Below are 18,353 nucleotides of genomic sequence, written 5' to 3'. Positions count from 1 at the left end.
TGGAAAGATCCTAATTTAGTCAAAATATCAGAACTCTGAAGTACATTTACAAGAGCCATTACTCACATTCATATCTGTAGCTGAGGGAAAGCATCTGCTGGAAGGTCGTTGTTTAATTGTTGCCACTCTCGAGTCCATGGCTGCATTGTCTGGAATTCTTGATGGCTTGGAAACTGGTACTATGTCATCAACTTTATCTGTAACACAGAAATATTTGCTAAAATAAATCTAATTTGTCCAAAGACTGAAAATCAAAATAATGCAATGTGAAATTAAGAGTTTAACTTTTTTTAAAGATGCAAATAAAAAGGGGATTTTGGCAATTTAACAAGGCAATGCTTCAGCATCTTAAGTCGTGCAAGCCGAGCACTTTTATTGCTGCTGCATAACATGCATGCTTTAGTTTTAAGCCTGCATGCATTTAATGTTTACTTAGTGTGACTCGAAAAACAATCCTCTTCTTCAAACCTTCAAAATGTGAAGGGAAAATATCTATATAGAAATGGAAAGAAAACCTTTAGAAATTTTACACCTGCAGAGCACTATTCCACACAGTAGTCACTAGAATGCTAATGAAATTTTAGACAATAATAGGTATTTTTAAGTGCTCTTTATGCTATTACTTTGTAACCTATTCCTGATGTCAGGCTATTAGACAAAACGATCTGGCACTGCTATAACAGCACTTTTTAAAGTCTTTTAAATATGCAAATACTTAATTTTCTATGGACTTCTAAATGTTAAATGAATCATACTTAGGTCCAATGAGTCAAGTTTCAAATCTTCATTAGAAACTTTGCTATAAGCCTGGCAATTAATATCTCAGGGCTAATTCTCATGGCCACGTTGTTAGTAGCAAACCCTTTCTAAACTCTGGAGCACTATTTTCCTGCATTTGCCTATGAGGAAGTAGTCATGAAACATTTTGACCGCAAACTGAGATGGTGTTACTGTTTGCCACAAATGTTCAAAGAGTGTGTTGAGTGATGGCCATCAAACTGTGATCTCAAAGTCATAGTATGACCACTTCACTATGGACAAAAGGTAGGAAAACTAATCTGAGCTGGATAAATAAAAGCAGCCCGTCACGGACAAGGTTATGAAGAGAATCAGCCCTCAGTTTTAAGTGTGCTATAGAGGCCAACCACACAAAATTTATCTCTACCCTTTGTAGCACAGGAAAATTTGGATCCAATAGGCACAATGCAGAATGCGACAAATTACAAACACAAACCAAAATAGAAGCAATCGATACAAGTGATTTCCTTTTAAGATGCAAGAGGAATGTTCAAATCTAGAGTTAGGCAATAACTGGATTATAGCATTATACAATGGGTATCATCCCTTTGTATTTATGTTGAAACTGAGTCATTTTACTGATCTAAGATCACACATCAATTCATCCTCCACACTTGGAATAAGAGCCAACCTTATACTATAAAAAATAGTCCTATATTCTTTCTTTGCCACACCTTCAGTATCAATGTTCAGAGAATGCAGTCAGATTATATATATGCAGTGGTGTTTTTTTAACATTTAGATTATCAAAGCAAAGTTAGCAAAATATTCATCCTAACCACAGGGCCCTGGATACTCAGCATATATGCATACATAAAAAGTTATGTAACAACTGGAAGAGACACCATTGCCCGCCAATTTCTTTTTTTCATCATGTCCGACAACTGAAGTCTTAAAGGCATCATACTTCCCAACTGATTTTTCTAGAATTAAATACAAAATACCTGCATTGCAAACTGCTTTAGGAAGAAAGAGAAACTAGCCCATTAGTTACCAACTCAATACAGTCACCTCAATTTTCTACAGACAATTCCACCCATGCAGAGTGTTGAAATAAGAGATTGTAATTAGATATGTAGAGCATATTCATCTCTTAAGAGTGTGGTTTAGAATGGTATATGGGAAAAGGAAAATGGCTTTTAATGTAGCACATCTAGTTAAATGCAGAGACGCTTCCTGAACCACAGCCCCGTGTGTGCTGCAATGTGCACAAGGAGCCCCTGCATGTGTGGGTTTCTCAAATCACAGCAGTGGATGGAAAAGATCTATGTGCATATCTCTATGCATGTGATACCAGAGATGCCTCGACCACTGTAGTGAATGGAGAAGATCCTGTGGCTGGGTGAGATCAGAGCCCTTGTGCCCACAAGGGATAGCTGGATCAGGGCAATGGTGTTTATAGGAATCACAGTTAACTTCTCTACCTGTGAAGAAAATTGTCATAGAAAAGCAGATTCTTAAGTCACTGAGAAGGCTCAAGATCTACTGCCAACATCATGGAACTGGACAATGCTATAGATTATTTGTAAATATCAATATCTTTCAGTATTCTAATTTTTTTGCCTGCTTTTTAAAAGATTCAAATGTGATGTGAAAGATTTATACTCAATTTAGCAGAAATCTGAATTCTGTCTTTCAAACTATGACTAAACCTTTCCAATTTTCAGTAAAACATAAACCTTACAGGTTTCATCTTTGACATTTGGGTATGCTGGTATATCCACCACCAAGAGGGAAGATTTTGTGTTATGCCTCTCTAGTCCTGTAAATGATGCCACAAACCTTTTGTGATCAACAGTGAAAGATTTTGAAGATGGGAAGTATTTGTTACTCAATGTCTGCAAGTAATGTAATATTCCACATAAAAACTCATAACTTTTGTAACTGAAAAGACGCACGTAGCCATATTTCTAGCCAGACAATGAGAACTTCAGGGAAATAATGAATAGGCTTTGACAGATACAAGAAAAAAGCATGGGTATATTCACTTTGAAAATGATAAAAAACCATGCATACCTCCATTATTTTGCAAGACAGTATTGGAAGTCTGATCCAAGCACTAGATCTGACTACAATATCAGTTTGCAGGTATTCACTAACAAAATCTGATATTGCCACCACACATTAGGTTAGTGGGAAACTCTATCTTTTGTTGATCTTATTATTGTCAGCTCATTTTTCCTTGCCCTACAGCTTTTTCCACTCAAATGGCAGGTATTGCAACCCTTTCTAATCACAGATAGCTGAAACAAGTTGGAATGGGGAGGGGGCTTTGTATATTACTGCAAAGAATGAATTTTGTGCTGATTTTTTTTTAATCGCATACTGAAGTTGGGATGCAGTATAACCCAATGAATTAAATGTATTAAATTTAGGGAGGAAATCTGGACTTTCCAACAATGGTTATGTTTGAACTGTAGTATATTTGTCAAATTCTGAATACCCCCCTCCCCAATTCCATCACACTTTTAGAGTGACATAATGCAAATAAACACATCTTCATTATATTGTAGATCTAGGCTGATCTCAGGATGTTTGTGGAACTCCATGTATTTCCCTTTTCAAACATATTAATAAAAGGCTAATTTTCAAAGAGCTCTGCAGCTTGTTTTTGTTTAGGACTTTGAAAGCTACATTGGAACCTTAACAAAATCCATTGGACTGGACTTGCGTTTCATACTTGCTTGTGACACTTCCCCTTGGTTGTTGTTTTTTAATGTAATTTTGTAAGAATGTGTATTCTTGCATCATGATTTTTACATGCTTCAATTTGAAATGTATTTATTTATAAAGGCATCTATATATACCATATTTTTCCGTGTATAAGACTAGGTTTTTTCCCCTAAAAAATAATGTCAAAAATGAGGGGGCGTCTTATACATGGGGCCATCTCCCCCGATTTTCTTAAATCTGAGTCCCCCAAAATAGTCTTATACATGGAGGTGTCTTATAGATGGAAAAATACGGTATATTATGTTTAACAAACAAACAAGAAATAAAACAGGCACAGATGGGGCACAAGTGGTATGCAGGTGTGAAAGGTCATCCCTGACAGACCGGGTGCATTTAGAGTTTATGGTCAAGACAGCACACCCATGGCAGCTCACCTCAGGACAGATACCTGAACCGTACGTTGTGCCTGCATGAGGGGTTAGCCCAAACTAGCTGCATTTCACCATTAGCCCAGTCACTTAGCAAAAAGCAGCCACAAGCAAATATTTCACTAAGAAGCATATTATGGCTGGTTTGTACTGCAGCAAAATGCTTCTTGCTCTCAGGTTTTCTTCCGTCTGAAACAAGAGTAGGTAGAAGATATGGCCCACATGGTCTACAGCCTGTTTAGATACAGCCACAAACTTGGATTTAGATATGGGCTTGATAAATATGCTTTCACAAATATGCTCTTTAGGGAATTTAGCTCCAAAGTGAAACTGGAAAGTGAAGCAGGGCCTACACTGTGCCTGTAACAGTAGTGGCGACCACACAACCCAGTTTGGTGGTGAAAACAGGATGATCTCGAGTACCACTCAGAAGCCACTCTGTATTCCTTATATGCATCTAGATGCTTTTGTGTCCCGCTTTTTAACCAACCCTCACAGAGGCAGTCCCAACAGTAATAAAAATGCTCTCCAACCCATGTGCATGAGTTATCTGCCTAGTGTGCTAGGACCACTCTTAGCATCAGTAAATGAGGTGGCCTAAAGGAAGAGGAGAGATTTTCATAACGTCTGCAATGCAAAGCTGTTATTTAGACATTGTGGCACAGAACGCAACAGCGTGTTATGACTCTTAAATTCTGAGAAGGTCTGGCTACAAGGAAGGCGATTGCTTTGATCTGTAAGTATCTGTGATAGTATTAGGGATAGTTTCTCCTATGATATTTCTTTATGTGATTCACATATAATAAATGCATTGCTATTTTCCTCTGTTTCTAAATCTCCAAACTTCCCCATGGGATAACAGTGTTGCTCACCAAACCATCAGTTCAACAAGGAAGGAGCTTTTGAAAGTGTAGTTCATGTGCCTAGATAGGTTTGCTGGCACAGTTTTTGTACAAGTCACAAATGCTGCAATATAGTCCTGGCATGTTGCTTATTACACAACCCAGCCAAGATATGTAATTTCCACAAAATAGGCAAGAGATTAATCTGGTCAGACCCACAGAGGATAAGATTATTATCAAAAAAAGGCACTTACAGGCTATTCCCAACACCTCAGGCCAGCATGCCAGAAACACCAGGCAAAGACTGATCGAACACAATTTCTGAGGCGAATATTGCCAAGACCCACATACTTACCAAAAACTCCAGAATGCTTGCTCAGAGGGAAAGGGGGAAGGGGGGATAATGGAAAAAGAAAACTCAAAAAACAACTGTGTCCAGAAATGATTTGTATTTGTAAGAAAAGCAATGAATGTCTGGCACAGTGTAAAAAAATGCTCTCATGAAGCTGAAGTGAAAGAACAGAAGCAAATGTTCTTCAAATACCAGTAGCACACATTGTTAACAATGCAAATATAAACTACAAAATGTAAGACTAATCTAGTCAGCCAGAATACAATGTTAGCCAAATGTAAAAATGGTCAAGTTCTGCCACTCATGGCCTTATGGCTAAGAATTAAAAGGACAGGCACATTAAAAAAAACCCTTAAAAATACTATCACTAGTGTGATAAATTATTTTTTCTTCCCTCCCCCCTTTGCTTGGCGCATGGGCATGGGCAACGAGGCCCTTTCTGTTATGGCTCTCTGCATTCGGCCACTGCGACGAGGCAGTGTGGCTTGCAGTGTTTCTTGAGAGTCATTAATCCCTTCATCCCTTGGTAAGTATCCAGTGGGCATTGCCACTGCATCCTCACCAGTCCACGTTGAGGCACTCGTTAACTCAACATGAGGGGTGGCTCTTTGGGAGATACGTGTTTCAAGGACCTGTGTCCTTGGTTGTTTGAGGAAAGCTAAAATCTCAGACAGGTAGTTATGGATGGCTCTTGTGGATGTAGCCACAATGCCTAGCTGCAGCTCCATCCGGCCCATGGACTGTGACATGAGACCCATGGACTGTGCATGCTCTCTCTTGATATTTTCCAGCAGCTGTACAATCCTACTATTGGTTTCCATTAATAACCTCTCCCCCTCTGTCAGCTGAGTTTGCCCTCTCCAACCCCGATCCCTAGGGACAGGCTGAACACCATGGTGCTCTTCGTTCATTTCATCATTTCCCTCCACAGGAGAGTCACTCTCATATTGGGGAGTCCTACTGAGAGACTGATCCCCAGGAGATTGTATGTCCATTGTACACTGCGGAGTCCGCTCTGGTGTTGGAAATCCCTCAAAATCTTCCCCCAGGTTGCTGTGTGTTTCAGATGATGACAATGGCCATGGCCAACTCTCTGTAGTTCTGGCTGGTGAATCTTCATCAGAAGCTGGCACTGAAGATTCTTGCTCTTCTGCAGGTGTGGATGGTGAACTTCCTCTCTGGTGCCTGGGCTGTCCAGAAGATCCAGGAACCTCCCCATCTTGCTGCCCAGTGACATCTGGCAATCAAATAGAGGAGCAACAACCACTGTATCTGAGGCCAGGCAGATGGAGGAATCTACATACATCGGACAACACACAGAAAGAAGCCAGTTGGGAAACCAGAGTGTTTGTGTTTGGGCAAATAGTTGGGCAGACTAAAATTTAGAGACTGAAAAGTGCAAGTGGCACTTCATAAAATGCACACGGTGCTGCACCCATAACACATACAACTGTACTGGATCCCAAAGAACAACTTTCAATACACCTTATTGTGATTGTGACAGTAAATGTCTGTGAACCTAGCAAAAAGCTCACCTATGCATTGTAGTGATGTCACAGTCAGAAATCTCTGTGATGAACTTTGAGTCAACTTTCCAAGCGACCTGAGCTTCCTGTGGTGTCAGATGTGCTCCACCACTGGCTTGTGTGGCAACTTTTGAAGCACTGCTTGCTATCTTCTCTTTTGTCCGGCGTTTCATCTCAACCCTAAACTCCTTCCAGAATTATTGCCACAAAATCTGTGTGGTAATCAATCAAATTTATCCTGTGAACAATGTCTCTTAGGTCTTCTGTATGCATTCATTTCCTTTTTGTTAATATTAAACTGAAAGTAATTATGCACAATGGCATTGTTCACCAGGATGCCTTTTGTTTGTCTGAAGATAAATATTTCCCTTGCACTTGCCTTGCTGACTCCTTGCCTGAGTACTTTTATAAAGAGTTATATAACACGTGTACAATGCAGTTTACAAAGAAAGGTCAAGCATTAAATAAGGGCATTTGTCCATGTATGTTATTTAAATTCACATCTACTCTTAAGAAAATGTATCCCCAAACACTTTAAAATGATTATATATTGCATGCACTTCCTAACTAAGCAGTTACTTTATGCATTTATATATATTAAGCAGGCTAATGAAGAATGAGAAAATGTCCTAGGTTGGGGGGGGGGAAATAAAGTAAGCCTTCTGCCTCTGGGACAATTTACCCATTCATATTTATCAGAGATGTCCTCTCAAATTATCATAATAATCACTTATTCAAAGTACATTTCCCAATCTTAAGCAAGATTTGTGTGTGAACAGCATGATTCTCACTAAGTCTACCTAGTAAACAAGAGTAACTACTACTAATCATTCCTGGTGAACTGGTTGCTCTGTGTGGTTGGTGCTAAGTAATTTGCACCTGCTTTGCAGAATCTCCAAATGAATTTGTATTTGGTTAGGTGTCACTCCTGCTCATTGACACACACCACATGCTGCTCTTATGAACTTAATTTGGAGTTGTGTATTTGCACCAGAGGGACACGGGTGTATGTATGTATGTGTCTGATTGTAACAATGTTTCTTATTATTTCTTATCCTTTGAGATCATCCATCTTATTTTAGTGGGAGAGGGATGTTGGAGGTGGTTCATAGAGAAAACCATGGTCTCTCTCACCACTCCAAATCCTGAACCCCTCCAACCATATATTCATTTAAAGGGCCTTGTACATTTCATGATTCAATATAACTGAATATTTAATCTCAACATTAATTACGTTGTGAGCGCTAATAATTTATCCATCTATTAATTAACGTATTCACATTCAAAGTATTCACACCTGTTTGTGTTTGTTTAGACTGTCCAGTTGCATGTTTATGGAAAGTGAGAATGAAACTGTTTGTATATAATATGCATGAGTTCCTTATGAAAATGGATGTGGAGACAGAGTGGCAAGCAAGCCTTGGATCTTCCACTGCATGGATACTTTGAAAAGGGACTTCACGAGACAATTTAAATGTAATACCTGCTGCTTTTGCACTTTAATTCCCACCTTTGCTCCACCAGCCCAGCGACAGCTGTAACCAGTGATTCCTATATTCCTTAGATAGTGCAGGACCACAAAATCCACTTTCCAGAATTCTCTGCTAGGGTACACATATAAAACAGGGATGCTTTTAACCACATGAGCAAATGTCTGTTTCAAAATTCTAACTGAATCTCTAGAGCAGGGGTGGCCAGCTGAGGCCCATGAGCAAGATATGGCCCAGGAAATAATTTTATCTGCCTTACTCCCTGCTACATTTTAATCAGTAATAACATTTTATATAAAAAGGAAATTATTTTTTTAAAAGGTTGTGTGAGAAGCCTTTCACATTGTTAGCTGTGCAAATTTATGATTCTATCTCCAGGTTTTGAATGCAACAGCCCAAATCATGATCCAGCACACATGCACCATAACTATGAACCCGCTTTTCCTAGGTCATGCTGAATACAACTTCTGACTAGTTGCGAGAAGGTCCAGTTGGACAGCAAAATATACTCCCCTTCCAGGAACAGAATCTAGAGAACTGAGTGGCCGCTTATAATGCAGAAGTTGGCCATCCCATTCTAAAGAAGGGATATTATTATTATTGGATATCATTGATCATATGAAGCCAGGCATTTTTCATATTTTAAAACTCTTTGTCTGAACATTTACAACAGAACCAAATGGAAAATAGTAGACCTGATAAAATAATCTGAAAAATATAACCTATCCCACCCCCAGCTGATGTGTGAACATTGATATACAAATAAAATAATATTTTGGCATAGTTTGTTATTTATGTTGATGGTTCATTTGCCATTTATTGGTGAATCCAGTTTCCTAACTTGAAAAAAAACCTTATTGCTCAGAAACATTTTATTCACTGCAAAAGTCTTCCTAAGCAAATAACTTCAGCCTTCCAATCAGAGAGATTGGCATGTGTGGCCAATCACACAAATAACAAACTGAGTAAACAGTTTATAAACAATCAATGGACTTAAATTCTGACACTGTTGTCGAATACTTATGAATCATGAATACATTCAAAGAGGTTAAGATGGGTTGTTAGACTAGCCATTAACAATGAAGGGGCTGAATCAAGAGGCAACATTAACAACAAAGAGTTCAAGCATCTCTAATAACTAGGATTTACAGCCTTTATTTAATATTATTATGGGGCACAGAGAACCTTAAGCTGATTTTCATTCAATGCAGAGCAACTGTGGCAACTTGGGATAATGGTTGACATCACTGTGTTATATGCATCAGGCTCTGCTTGAAAGGTCATTTTCTTGCTGTCTGCAAGTTGGCCTGGTAAAATTCAGGACTTGGAAGTTGTTAAGATGATGGCACCAGTGCTATGTTGGTGGTGTGGAAGAAGTGCATTTGGTAATATGGAGACGATGGAAATTTGGTGTGCCTAGAAACTGTGCTGCTCAGCAGCAGGACTGAATGATCAAATGGCTTACGCTTCTGCACCATGTGACTATAAATATTAAAATCAAGTTAACTTCTCTCTTGAATTAGGTGCCTTGATCTTGCATTGTTGCCTAGTTCTTCACCAGGAGCATATAACAACTGCACTGCAAGGATCAACATGTAAACAAAATAAATATTATGTATTTATCTTCTAAATATTTTTCATCTACAGAATTGGTTTCATTAAAGGGGCACAAATCACTAGCTTGTGGTTACACTCAATGAGATGTAGAAATAATAATAATGAAAAGAAAATGAAGCAATTATTTATGCCCAGTGCAGATGCAACACTGTTGATCTTTTACTCATGGTTAAGAGACTGGGAATAAGCTGCACATAAAATCACGCAGGAGTTATTTACTGAGCTAACCGTAATGCTAACACTAACCATGATTAACGCTCAACAGCTTTACCAGGGTTTGCCAGCTTATTGAAGCCTTGCTTCAAATCCTGATTAATGCTTAGTGAAGTCAAGCTTTTAACCATGCTTAGTACCACTGCAGATTATTTATTTATTATTCTCAAAAATATTTGTCTTTCTATAGGAAACCAGCATATAAACTGACACAACATAAAAAACATGTTAATACAATTGCAGACAAAATGTAAGACTCTGAAATGAATTTAAAATAGGAACAAATAAACCAAAGCAGATGTAATGATAAATATAATTAAAGTTCAAAGGAGAAAGAGAGGAGAAAGAATGCCTCAGACAAAAGGAGACAGAGGAAAGAGAGGGTTAGAATCAGACCTGCTGTTCAACAAATCGAAGGCCTCCTTCTATTCACAAAAGCAAGTCAATTCCTGCAGAGGCTCCCGTAGGTGAGAGGAGGAAGATAACTTTTGATAGTTCCCCTCTCCCCCTCCATACCCATATCCATGCTGTTCCGGAGGATCCCCCCCAATCCTCTGGAGCAGATTTTGGAGAGCACAGAAGGCTCCAGGAGGAAAGGAAATATTGAAAATCATGTTCCAGCTTCCACTTGTGGGAGCATCTAGTTTGCATGGCTGCCCCTCCCCACCAGGGAAGGAGGGGTGAATGAAAACCTACATCAGGAACAGGACGGGGGAGGAATAAATATCTGCATTGGGATCTGCTGTCCATGTGGATCCTGCCGCCTGAGTCAGATGCCTCACCTTGCCTCATGGGTGGGCCGACCCTGCCAGTTTGTGCAATTCTGCTCTGCTCAAACCTGTATCCAACCCAAGGTATCTGTGCATGACCAACTCCCACTCTCTTAACCATGGTTAAGAAATCAGCACCATCATGTCTGCACTCTGCTTCAGACCCCAACACCCTTACATACTACATCTACCTAACCGAACAATGTATTTTTAAACCGCTGCTAACTCAATCGTTTTCTTTCTAGACATACAGTGAGTTGTAGGGTATGTGATGCGTGGCTTCCTATACTATGGTTTAATCAATATTACCTGGTTGCATTTTGTTCTGGCATGCCTACCAGAGTTCTCAACTATAAAGATGTATTTAAAAACAGACGGAGAAAGGGAAAGCAAGAGGACTGTGCCAAGAGCCTGGTAATTTTTGGACCAGGTGCTCTTTTAGATTTTTGTTCCATAGTGTTATTGTTTTTGAATTAAAAACAAAAAAACCCCAGACAGTGTGTTTGGGTTCTTTTCAGCATCTCCCTTATAACATTATTTTATTTGTCAACTGGCTGAATTTTTAAAGTGTTGTGTGCAAAGAGGCAGTGTTAGACTTCTCCTCAGTGTGATCAGATGCCTCCTTCATTTCTGTGATTTAGTACATCTGTGTCATACACCTGGGTGTATTGTTCTGACACCTCCATGTGCATGATACACCTCATAATTTTGTGTTCACTATTCGTAGTTTGCCTACTCCCTGCCCTGAAGAATAAGCTGCCTTGGACAGGATGTTTGTCAAATGTTGCCAGAAGTCAGGACTACACCAGCTCCATAGATGCTTGGGTAGGATCATGGTGCTGGCGTACTGCTGGCTCCTTGAACATGGTTATCATGCTTCTAGTTTCTCAGTGAATGTAGGATACCATTTACAAGTTATTCGTGATATAAAGGCTACAGAAGAAACACCAAGGACAACTTAGTTCTAGGAAGTATATGGAAAGAGCACAGGCTACAGTTCTTATAATAATCAGAGGTTTCAGCTACAAGAAACATATTTAAATTGATTCACTGAAAATAGTTATCTCTTTATGGCCATGTTGAGTCTTACCTGCCACTTGTATTGGCAGCTGATCCCTCCCCTGGGAAGTGCTGCTCTCAAAGAGTCCTTCCTTTTGAGATCCCACCAGATTTTTCATCTCCACTACTGGATTGCTTTCTTTTCCTTATATATTCTTTCCTTTCCCCCCATATGAACAGCTGGATTGCAGGAGTAGGTATGATCTTCTTTGTTGCCAGATAACTGGAAAGTTCTTTGGGTACAATTAAATACAGCTAGCAATGCAGCAGCCATAGTAGCACGCTTGAGAAAGTTCTTGGAGCCGTGAATTGTTCCTCTGTACTTAGGCCCATGTTTGCAGCATGCCCCTTCTTCTTACTGTTCAAGCTGCTTTAGATAGGATGAAAGTTTCTGAATACCTAAGACAGATACAGATAGAAACTGTGCCATGCACAATAGGTTACATCAAACTGGGTGCAACATCCATTGCACCTTCATACTGTGGCTTCAACCACATTATTAACTTCAGAAATGAACCATAACCACTATTTTTCATGTGTGTTGTTCTTTCTCCCAGTATACCCACCCAATGTACTAAGGAAAGGACGATACATCACATGCTATGAGATCTATATAAAAGTAGAACTTGTGAAGCGTTCTAGCACATGTTCATTTTGTCCACCAAAAGACACACAACTGACAACCTGAATCTTTAGGGGTTGCCGATCCCATGGCCTGGGAGCCATTCACAAGATGAAAAAGCTTTGTATAAATTCTACCATACGGTAGTGTAAAAATGAATATTATGAAAGGTGTTGTGTGAATCTGCATTCAAGTTCTAGACCACATGTCTCATGTCAGTGTAAGATTGCAAAATCCCAAGCGAAGTACAATTCAAGTGTGCTTTCTACTTATTCAGAGCAATTAAAAAGAAAACTATTCCATGTTATCTAATATGTGTTTGAAAGAAGCTAAAACTTACAAAAGGTACCTGCCTACATATTAGAGCATAAATGTACATTAAAAAGTCATTTGTAAATTCTGTGCATATTTAGCTATCGATGGCTATTGAAAGCACTCTTTTTGGCAGACATTGCAGATGCAAAGCAATAAACACGAGCATGTACACTGCAGAAGAAGTACCGTTAATTTGTCTCTCAACAGCTTTAGGAGGGAAAGGGAGAAAGGCATGGCGGGGGGAAAGAAGAGGGCATATGGCGTGTGATAAAGGAATAATGTGGTGTGTTTCAACCAAAGTTAAGAATTTCAAGTCCAACTGATTTCAACTAGGAAACATATGCATGCTTCCTTAGAAGCAAATCCCACTAAGTTTACTTGAGCTGTGCACAGGACCACAATTTTAAACATGTACTCAATTCACCAACTAAAATCAATAGGACTTAAAACTACTTTGCTGTGGCTGCTGGTATCCATGACATTCTTTGGACATTTTAAATTTATGATAATTTAATATTGTTGATTTTGTGGGTGTTGCTAATTCTCATTAAGGCAAAGGAAACTTAAGAAATCTCTCACTCAACTGAAACATTTTCATGTTAATAATTTCAATAATAATAATAATAATATTTTTTTATTTATATCCTGCCCTCCCCAGCCGAAGCCGGGCTCAGGGCGGCTAACAACAATAAAATAATACAACATTCTAAAATCATTTAATTATAAAATTAATTCAAATCAAATTGATGGCAACCATTGGGCTAGAGTTCTGTGAAGATTGCCAAAGGAGGGAGTCAGGCTGTGCCCTGGCCAAATGCTTGGTGAACAGCTCTGTCTTGCAGGCCCTGGGGAAAAATGTCAAGTCCCTCAGGGCCCTAGTCTCTTGTGGCAGAGCGTTCCACCAGATCGGAGCCACGGCTGAAAAAGCCCTGGCACTGGTTGAGGCCAGCCTAACCTCTCTGTGGCCTGGGACCTCCAAGATGTTTTTGTTTGAAGATCATAAGTTCCTCCGTGGGACATACCAGGAGAAGCGGTCCCGTAGGTACGAGGGATCATCAGAATATGGCTTCAATATTAGCCAAAAAACCCCAACAACAGTAATGGTACTGGAGTGATTATGGCCAGGAGCCAAATACATCTGTGCTGATGTGACTGAAGTGCTTCTGTAAACACGTGAGATACTGCTGAGTTTTGCTTTCAGCTGCGGTCCTTTGCACTATGCTAGATACTGCACTGGACAATCATCTAATCTTCCTAAGAGGCTTCTCAGGGAGACACCGAAGGCTGCTGTGAAATGTGGAAACCGGAAATCTTGGTGTACACAGGGAAACAAGGCAGAAATTTTGAATTTCAGCCCAATATAGTCACCCAATGTACTTAAGAGCAAGATATAAAAGTGACAGCTTCAAATGGAAACTCACTTCACTTGAAAGCTCTCCCCACCTTGTTGTGGGGGCTGTCCAACATAGATCTATTCCATGTCTATATATATTTTAATTTAAAGTCTACACTGACAGGTAAATTGAGATAGTTTCTCAATGCATTGTGTATGTGTATTAGACAAGGCATCTCTTAAACAGCTGACTAGCATTAAGATGTAATTTTAAAATTAAGAAAAAGGATTTTATAGCCTGATCTATAACCCAGTAAACCTTGAATATCTGCATATCAACCAGTATGGTTTCATTGACTAATTCAAAGATTGAAAAAGCACAAATTCAAGTGTTTAATCTTAGATTGGTTCCAGAAAAGGATAGTCATGAATGGGAAAAGCAAGGGGGGAAATGTTAGTGCTGTTTGAAATGTATGTAAGATTAAATTATTTGATTATAAAAAGAACAATTTTCTTCTTTTATTATTACATAAATTTTATTTGTTAACAAAGTTTAATAAAGCAAACTTAAAATAGTTACGGGTCAGACTGTTAATTACATTTGCTCACAAGAAATAACCACTGATACCATATTCAGTTTGTGGCTAATTTATTTAACATTTGCAAGCTTTTTACAGATGCCAAAAATGAATGCAATCAAATTATTCTTATTTTAGATGACATTTGAAGACACAAAACACAGATTCTCTCCATATGTGAAATGTATAACATAAAAATGTTATCTCAGGGGAGTCTGATATTTTGTACATAGAAATTCTGCAATTTACGAAAAGAATGCTACTAAAGATGAATTGATGGTATCAAGATAAAATAATCTAAATCTGGAATCAGACATAATGACTCAAATTCAGACACAAATCAAACCATGATGTGATGCCTGAATTGATAACACACAGCCTGTGATTATCCAGCAAATCATATAAGAAACCGTGGTATGAACTGGTCTTGCAAGCCATGGTTTCTGCTATTATGGTTTAGCATGATAGGAGGTCTTTCCTAGGGTGTGCACAATGAAAGTACATTGTTTAACCTCCATGACATTTTTATACAGGTGAAAGTCAACTAAACCAGGAGGTAGAGAAATCACAATTAGATGTCTTGAGAAAACATCTGGAAGACACCTAAAAGCTAGTGTGGTGTAGTGGTTAGTACCAGAGCAGAATCTGGAAGACTCAGGTTCAAATATCCACAGAGGAAAGAAGCTCACTGGGTGATACTTGGGGCAGTTACTGCTTCTCAACCTAACCTATGTCACAGGGCTGCTGTGAAGGGAAGGTGAGGAATCATGTACTCTACCTTGGAGGAAAGGTGGGAAACAAATGTAAAAAATAAATCAAATAAAGCTTTTAGACAGGTGCCTGAGTTTGAATCTAGAACTCTATACAAAGCATTTCTAGGACATACACCTTAACCACTTACTCTATAAGATAGCTTTAGTAACAACAAAATGTAGAATTGATATTCTCTTTTCACACCTTCATTATTCATACATTATAAATATAACACGTGGCCTTATAAAACAGTTTCAACATACTAGATTTTAGTAAGAAATTCTGTCCCATTCCACCCCCACTCCAAGAAACAGAAAAGAGCAGAGAGTGCACTAGTAATAACTTTCACTATTAAAAGTAAAGGTCTTTATAGTATAATGCCATTTATGTAGGATTACTCACAACAATATTTGATTGTACGCAAGTAAATATTATTGAATTAGTTGAATTCAGGATTTGCGGGCCTCAAATGCAGTTTAAATAGGTGAATGTGGTTGCCTCACATTCTTGGAGTTCAACATGGGATGAGACGCAAAGTAGGGTAAAAATAACAATACTCCCCCTACCCTGCATGGGAGAGGGAAAATAATAACTTTTCTGTCATTGTTTATTTGAAATAATTTTCTCTTAATGCAGGCATGCCCCTACCCCATGCCTGCATTTCCTGGAGCCACAAAAGAGTGACTGGATGCATGGTTTCTGCCTAGCCACTGGCCCACTATTTGTCTGTGTACAGGACCTGTAGTCATGTGTGCTGTGTTAAGTTGTGGGCCCCTGAGAGCACTGGACCTAGGCAGTTACCTATATTTGCCCCACATGGGAAGGAACTGACATGATGTAGCAGAGCAAACAAAAGCAAACAAGCAGCTCTAACTCATGCTTTGTCTTTACATTTGGAAGCTCAAACCATGGTTTGGGTTCTAAGCTACAATTAGTGCAAAGCATGCTTTGGTGTGAGGTCTGAATCAAGCCAAACTGTAAGATAAATGAAATTAAGACAGTGTATTGTAAAGTATGCAACCGTACAGCCCAACGTAAGAAGTTGACAATTTCAGATTATGCAAGAGGGCTTCTAAAATGTATAGCCTGTTTAAGAGAACTGGGAGGAGATGCTTGCATTTCTTGGCACACCTCAAATCAGACATTGTACAGGATAGAATAATTGTACAGGATGGGGGAAATGGTATATGAAACTAATACCAAATATTAATTCGAAAACAACAGATTTACAAATCCTGTCACCTAACATCTTAACACCTATATACCTCTTATCTGGAAGAGGTGCAAATTAAAAAGGTATCTGGAAAATATGATGTGTGCTTCAGTAATCAGATTTCACTCTAATGCATGAAAGATAATATTTATAGATTAATAAATTATACTATAATCAATGGGCAGAAACTAATAGAAGATGACTGGGTCATATTAGATACATATGCCGTGCTTCAAGAATAGTTTTTAGTAAAAACGTTTAAGACTTAGGGAACACAGAGCCACACAGGTTGAATCACTTGATATTCATTTGAATCGTATCTAGGGATCCATTAATTCTTTGCTGGCCAAATTTTAGACTATCTGCCTTTTGGGAATATTTACTAATATTGCTGCTGAATTAATTCTACTGGGAAGTTTTATGAACATACTGACCCCCAATCTCATCCTTCCTTTCTGTAATGTGGTTTCTATCGAATGAATAGAATTATTCTATTCTATTCATTCGATAGAATTATTCATTCTAAATTAGTCATTCCAAACAACCAGCTGCTAGGGATAAGATAACCTCATGATAACATTGTTATCTAATGCTAGATTATACCTTACTCCATCACATGGAATGACAACTCAAATCCCCAGATGCAGATGAAAAAAAATATTATGTGTGAATGTATGCATAGATGCTCCATATGTTTGTAACCTTACAACACAAGAGATATTTTACATTGCAGAAGCAACAGTTATTTTAGAAATACAGTATTTATTTATTTTTTTAAAAAGTTATTTCATTCTGAAAACATGGAAAGTTTTCAGAATTGAGAAAATAAGTGGAAACAAAATGTGCTAGATTTGAGCCAGCATTCGAAGAGATGGAATTTGGAGATGGGGAATCAATCTTCCAAACATTATAGTAAGTTACGGTGCAATTCTGCAAATACATGAGCCAGCTTGTAGAACTGAGCAAGGCAAATGAAAACAAACTACAAGATGCCTAGAGTAATTTATTTTAAAGTTTTAATTAGGAGTCAACATGACATTAACAACAACTGAAAAAACAAACAATGTGGAATGGGAAGAAAAGGCCTTCAAAAAATAAGGAAGGAAATCAGGAAGAAAGGAAAGAAAGAATGAGAGAAAGGAAGAGTATGCTGTCCACCTCTCTGGTACCTTAAATAAGGCATACTGAAGTTTAAGTCACAGTGGCAGCATTACAGCACCTGAAAGACAAAAAGATTAAAAGCTTTGAAAATGTGTTCTGTGTGCAACCTTTAAATTCTGAAAATCTTAAATAACAAAGGGTCTAAAATATATAATAAAGTCTTACTCATCTTTCAGCCAACAATTTCCAGGGGTTTTGCTCAAAAATTTCACACCTAATGGCCGTAGTAATATGATTCTCTTGAATACTTACAATTCCATCACTTTATTTTCTCTTGCAATGTTTTCCTCACTGGGATGGCAAAGTCACCCTCAATTACTTTTCTCTAGTGAAGAAAGACAATGAAGTGCTTTACATGTGGGGATGCATGACTAGTTATAATTGTATGAGTATTCTGCTCATAATAGACAGCAAGAACAATGGCAACATGGAAGCTTTAAAAGCCCTCATGTATTAAGGGCTGCAAACATTTTCAGAAGCACTACTAATTTTCACCACCTGATTATGAAATCATGCTGAATGTTTTAGAAATATTCAGCACCTGGATTCATTATCTCTGAGACGTCCCAGAAAGTACTGAACAGAACTTAAAAATTCACCCCTTGAATTT

At 38.4% G+C, this 18,353-nt stretch overlaps 2 protein-coding genes across 7 annotated transcripts in view; both read right to left on the bottom strand.

Moving 5' to 3' along the window:
• Positions 1-18,353, bottom strand: part of SHANK2 (SH3 and multiple ankyrin repeat domains 2) — a 343,989-nt gene that overhangs the window by 29,607 nt on the left and 296,029 nt on the right. For 5 of the 6 annotated variants that reach the window (XM_080982494.1, XM_080982491.1, XM_080982492.1 and 2 more), the window contains one exon: positions 67-197. In XM_080982494.1, the coding sequence (XP_080838620.1) occupies positions 67-197 (131 nt within the window). Of the gene's footprint in view, positions 1-66; positions 198-432; positions 493-18,353 lie in introns of all 6 variants that reach the window. The other variant, XM_080982496.1, reaches the window with a different exon arrangement.
• LOC308464595 (uncharacterized protein) lies at positions 433-13,111 on the bottom strand. The gene is made up of 2 exons (XM_080984038.1): positions 11,800-13,111; positions 433-6,330 (listed from the first exon to the last, which is right to left on the bottom strand). Exons 1-2 carry the CDS (start codon positions 11,885-11,887, stop codon positions 5,474-5,476), a joined length of 945 nt encoding a protein of 314 aa, XP_080840164.1. The 5' UTR covers positions 11,888-13,111; the 3' UTR covers positions 433-5,473.

Source organism: Podarcis pityusensis (genome assembly GCF_964106645.2).
Source record: "Podarcis pityusensis genome assembly, chromosome: 1".
Classification (NCBI taxonomy): Eukaryota; Metazoa; Chordata; class Lepidosauria; order Squamata; family Lacertidae; genus Podarcis; species Podarcis pityusensis.
This window is presented reverse-complemented; position numbering and strand designations above follow the sequence as displayed.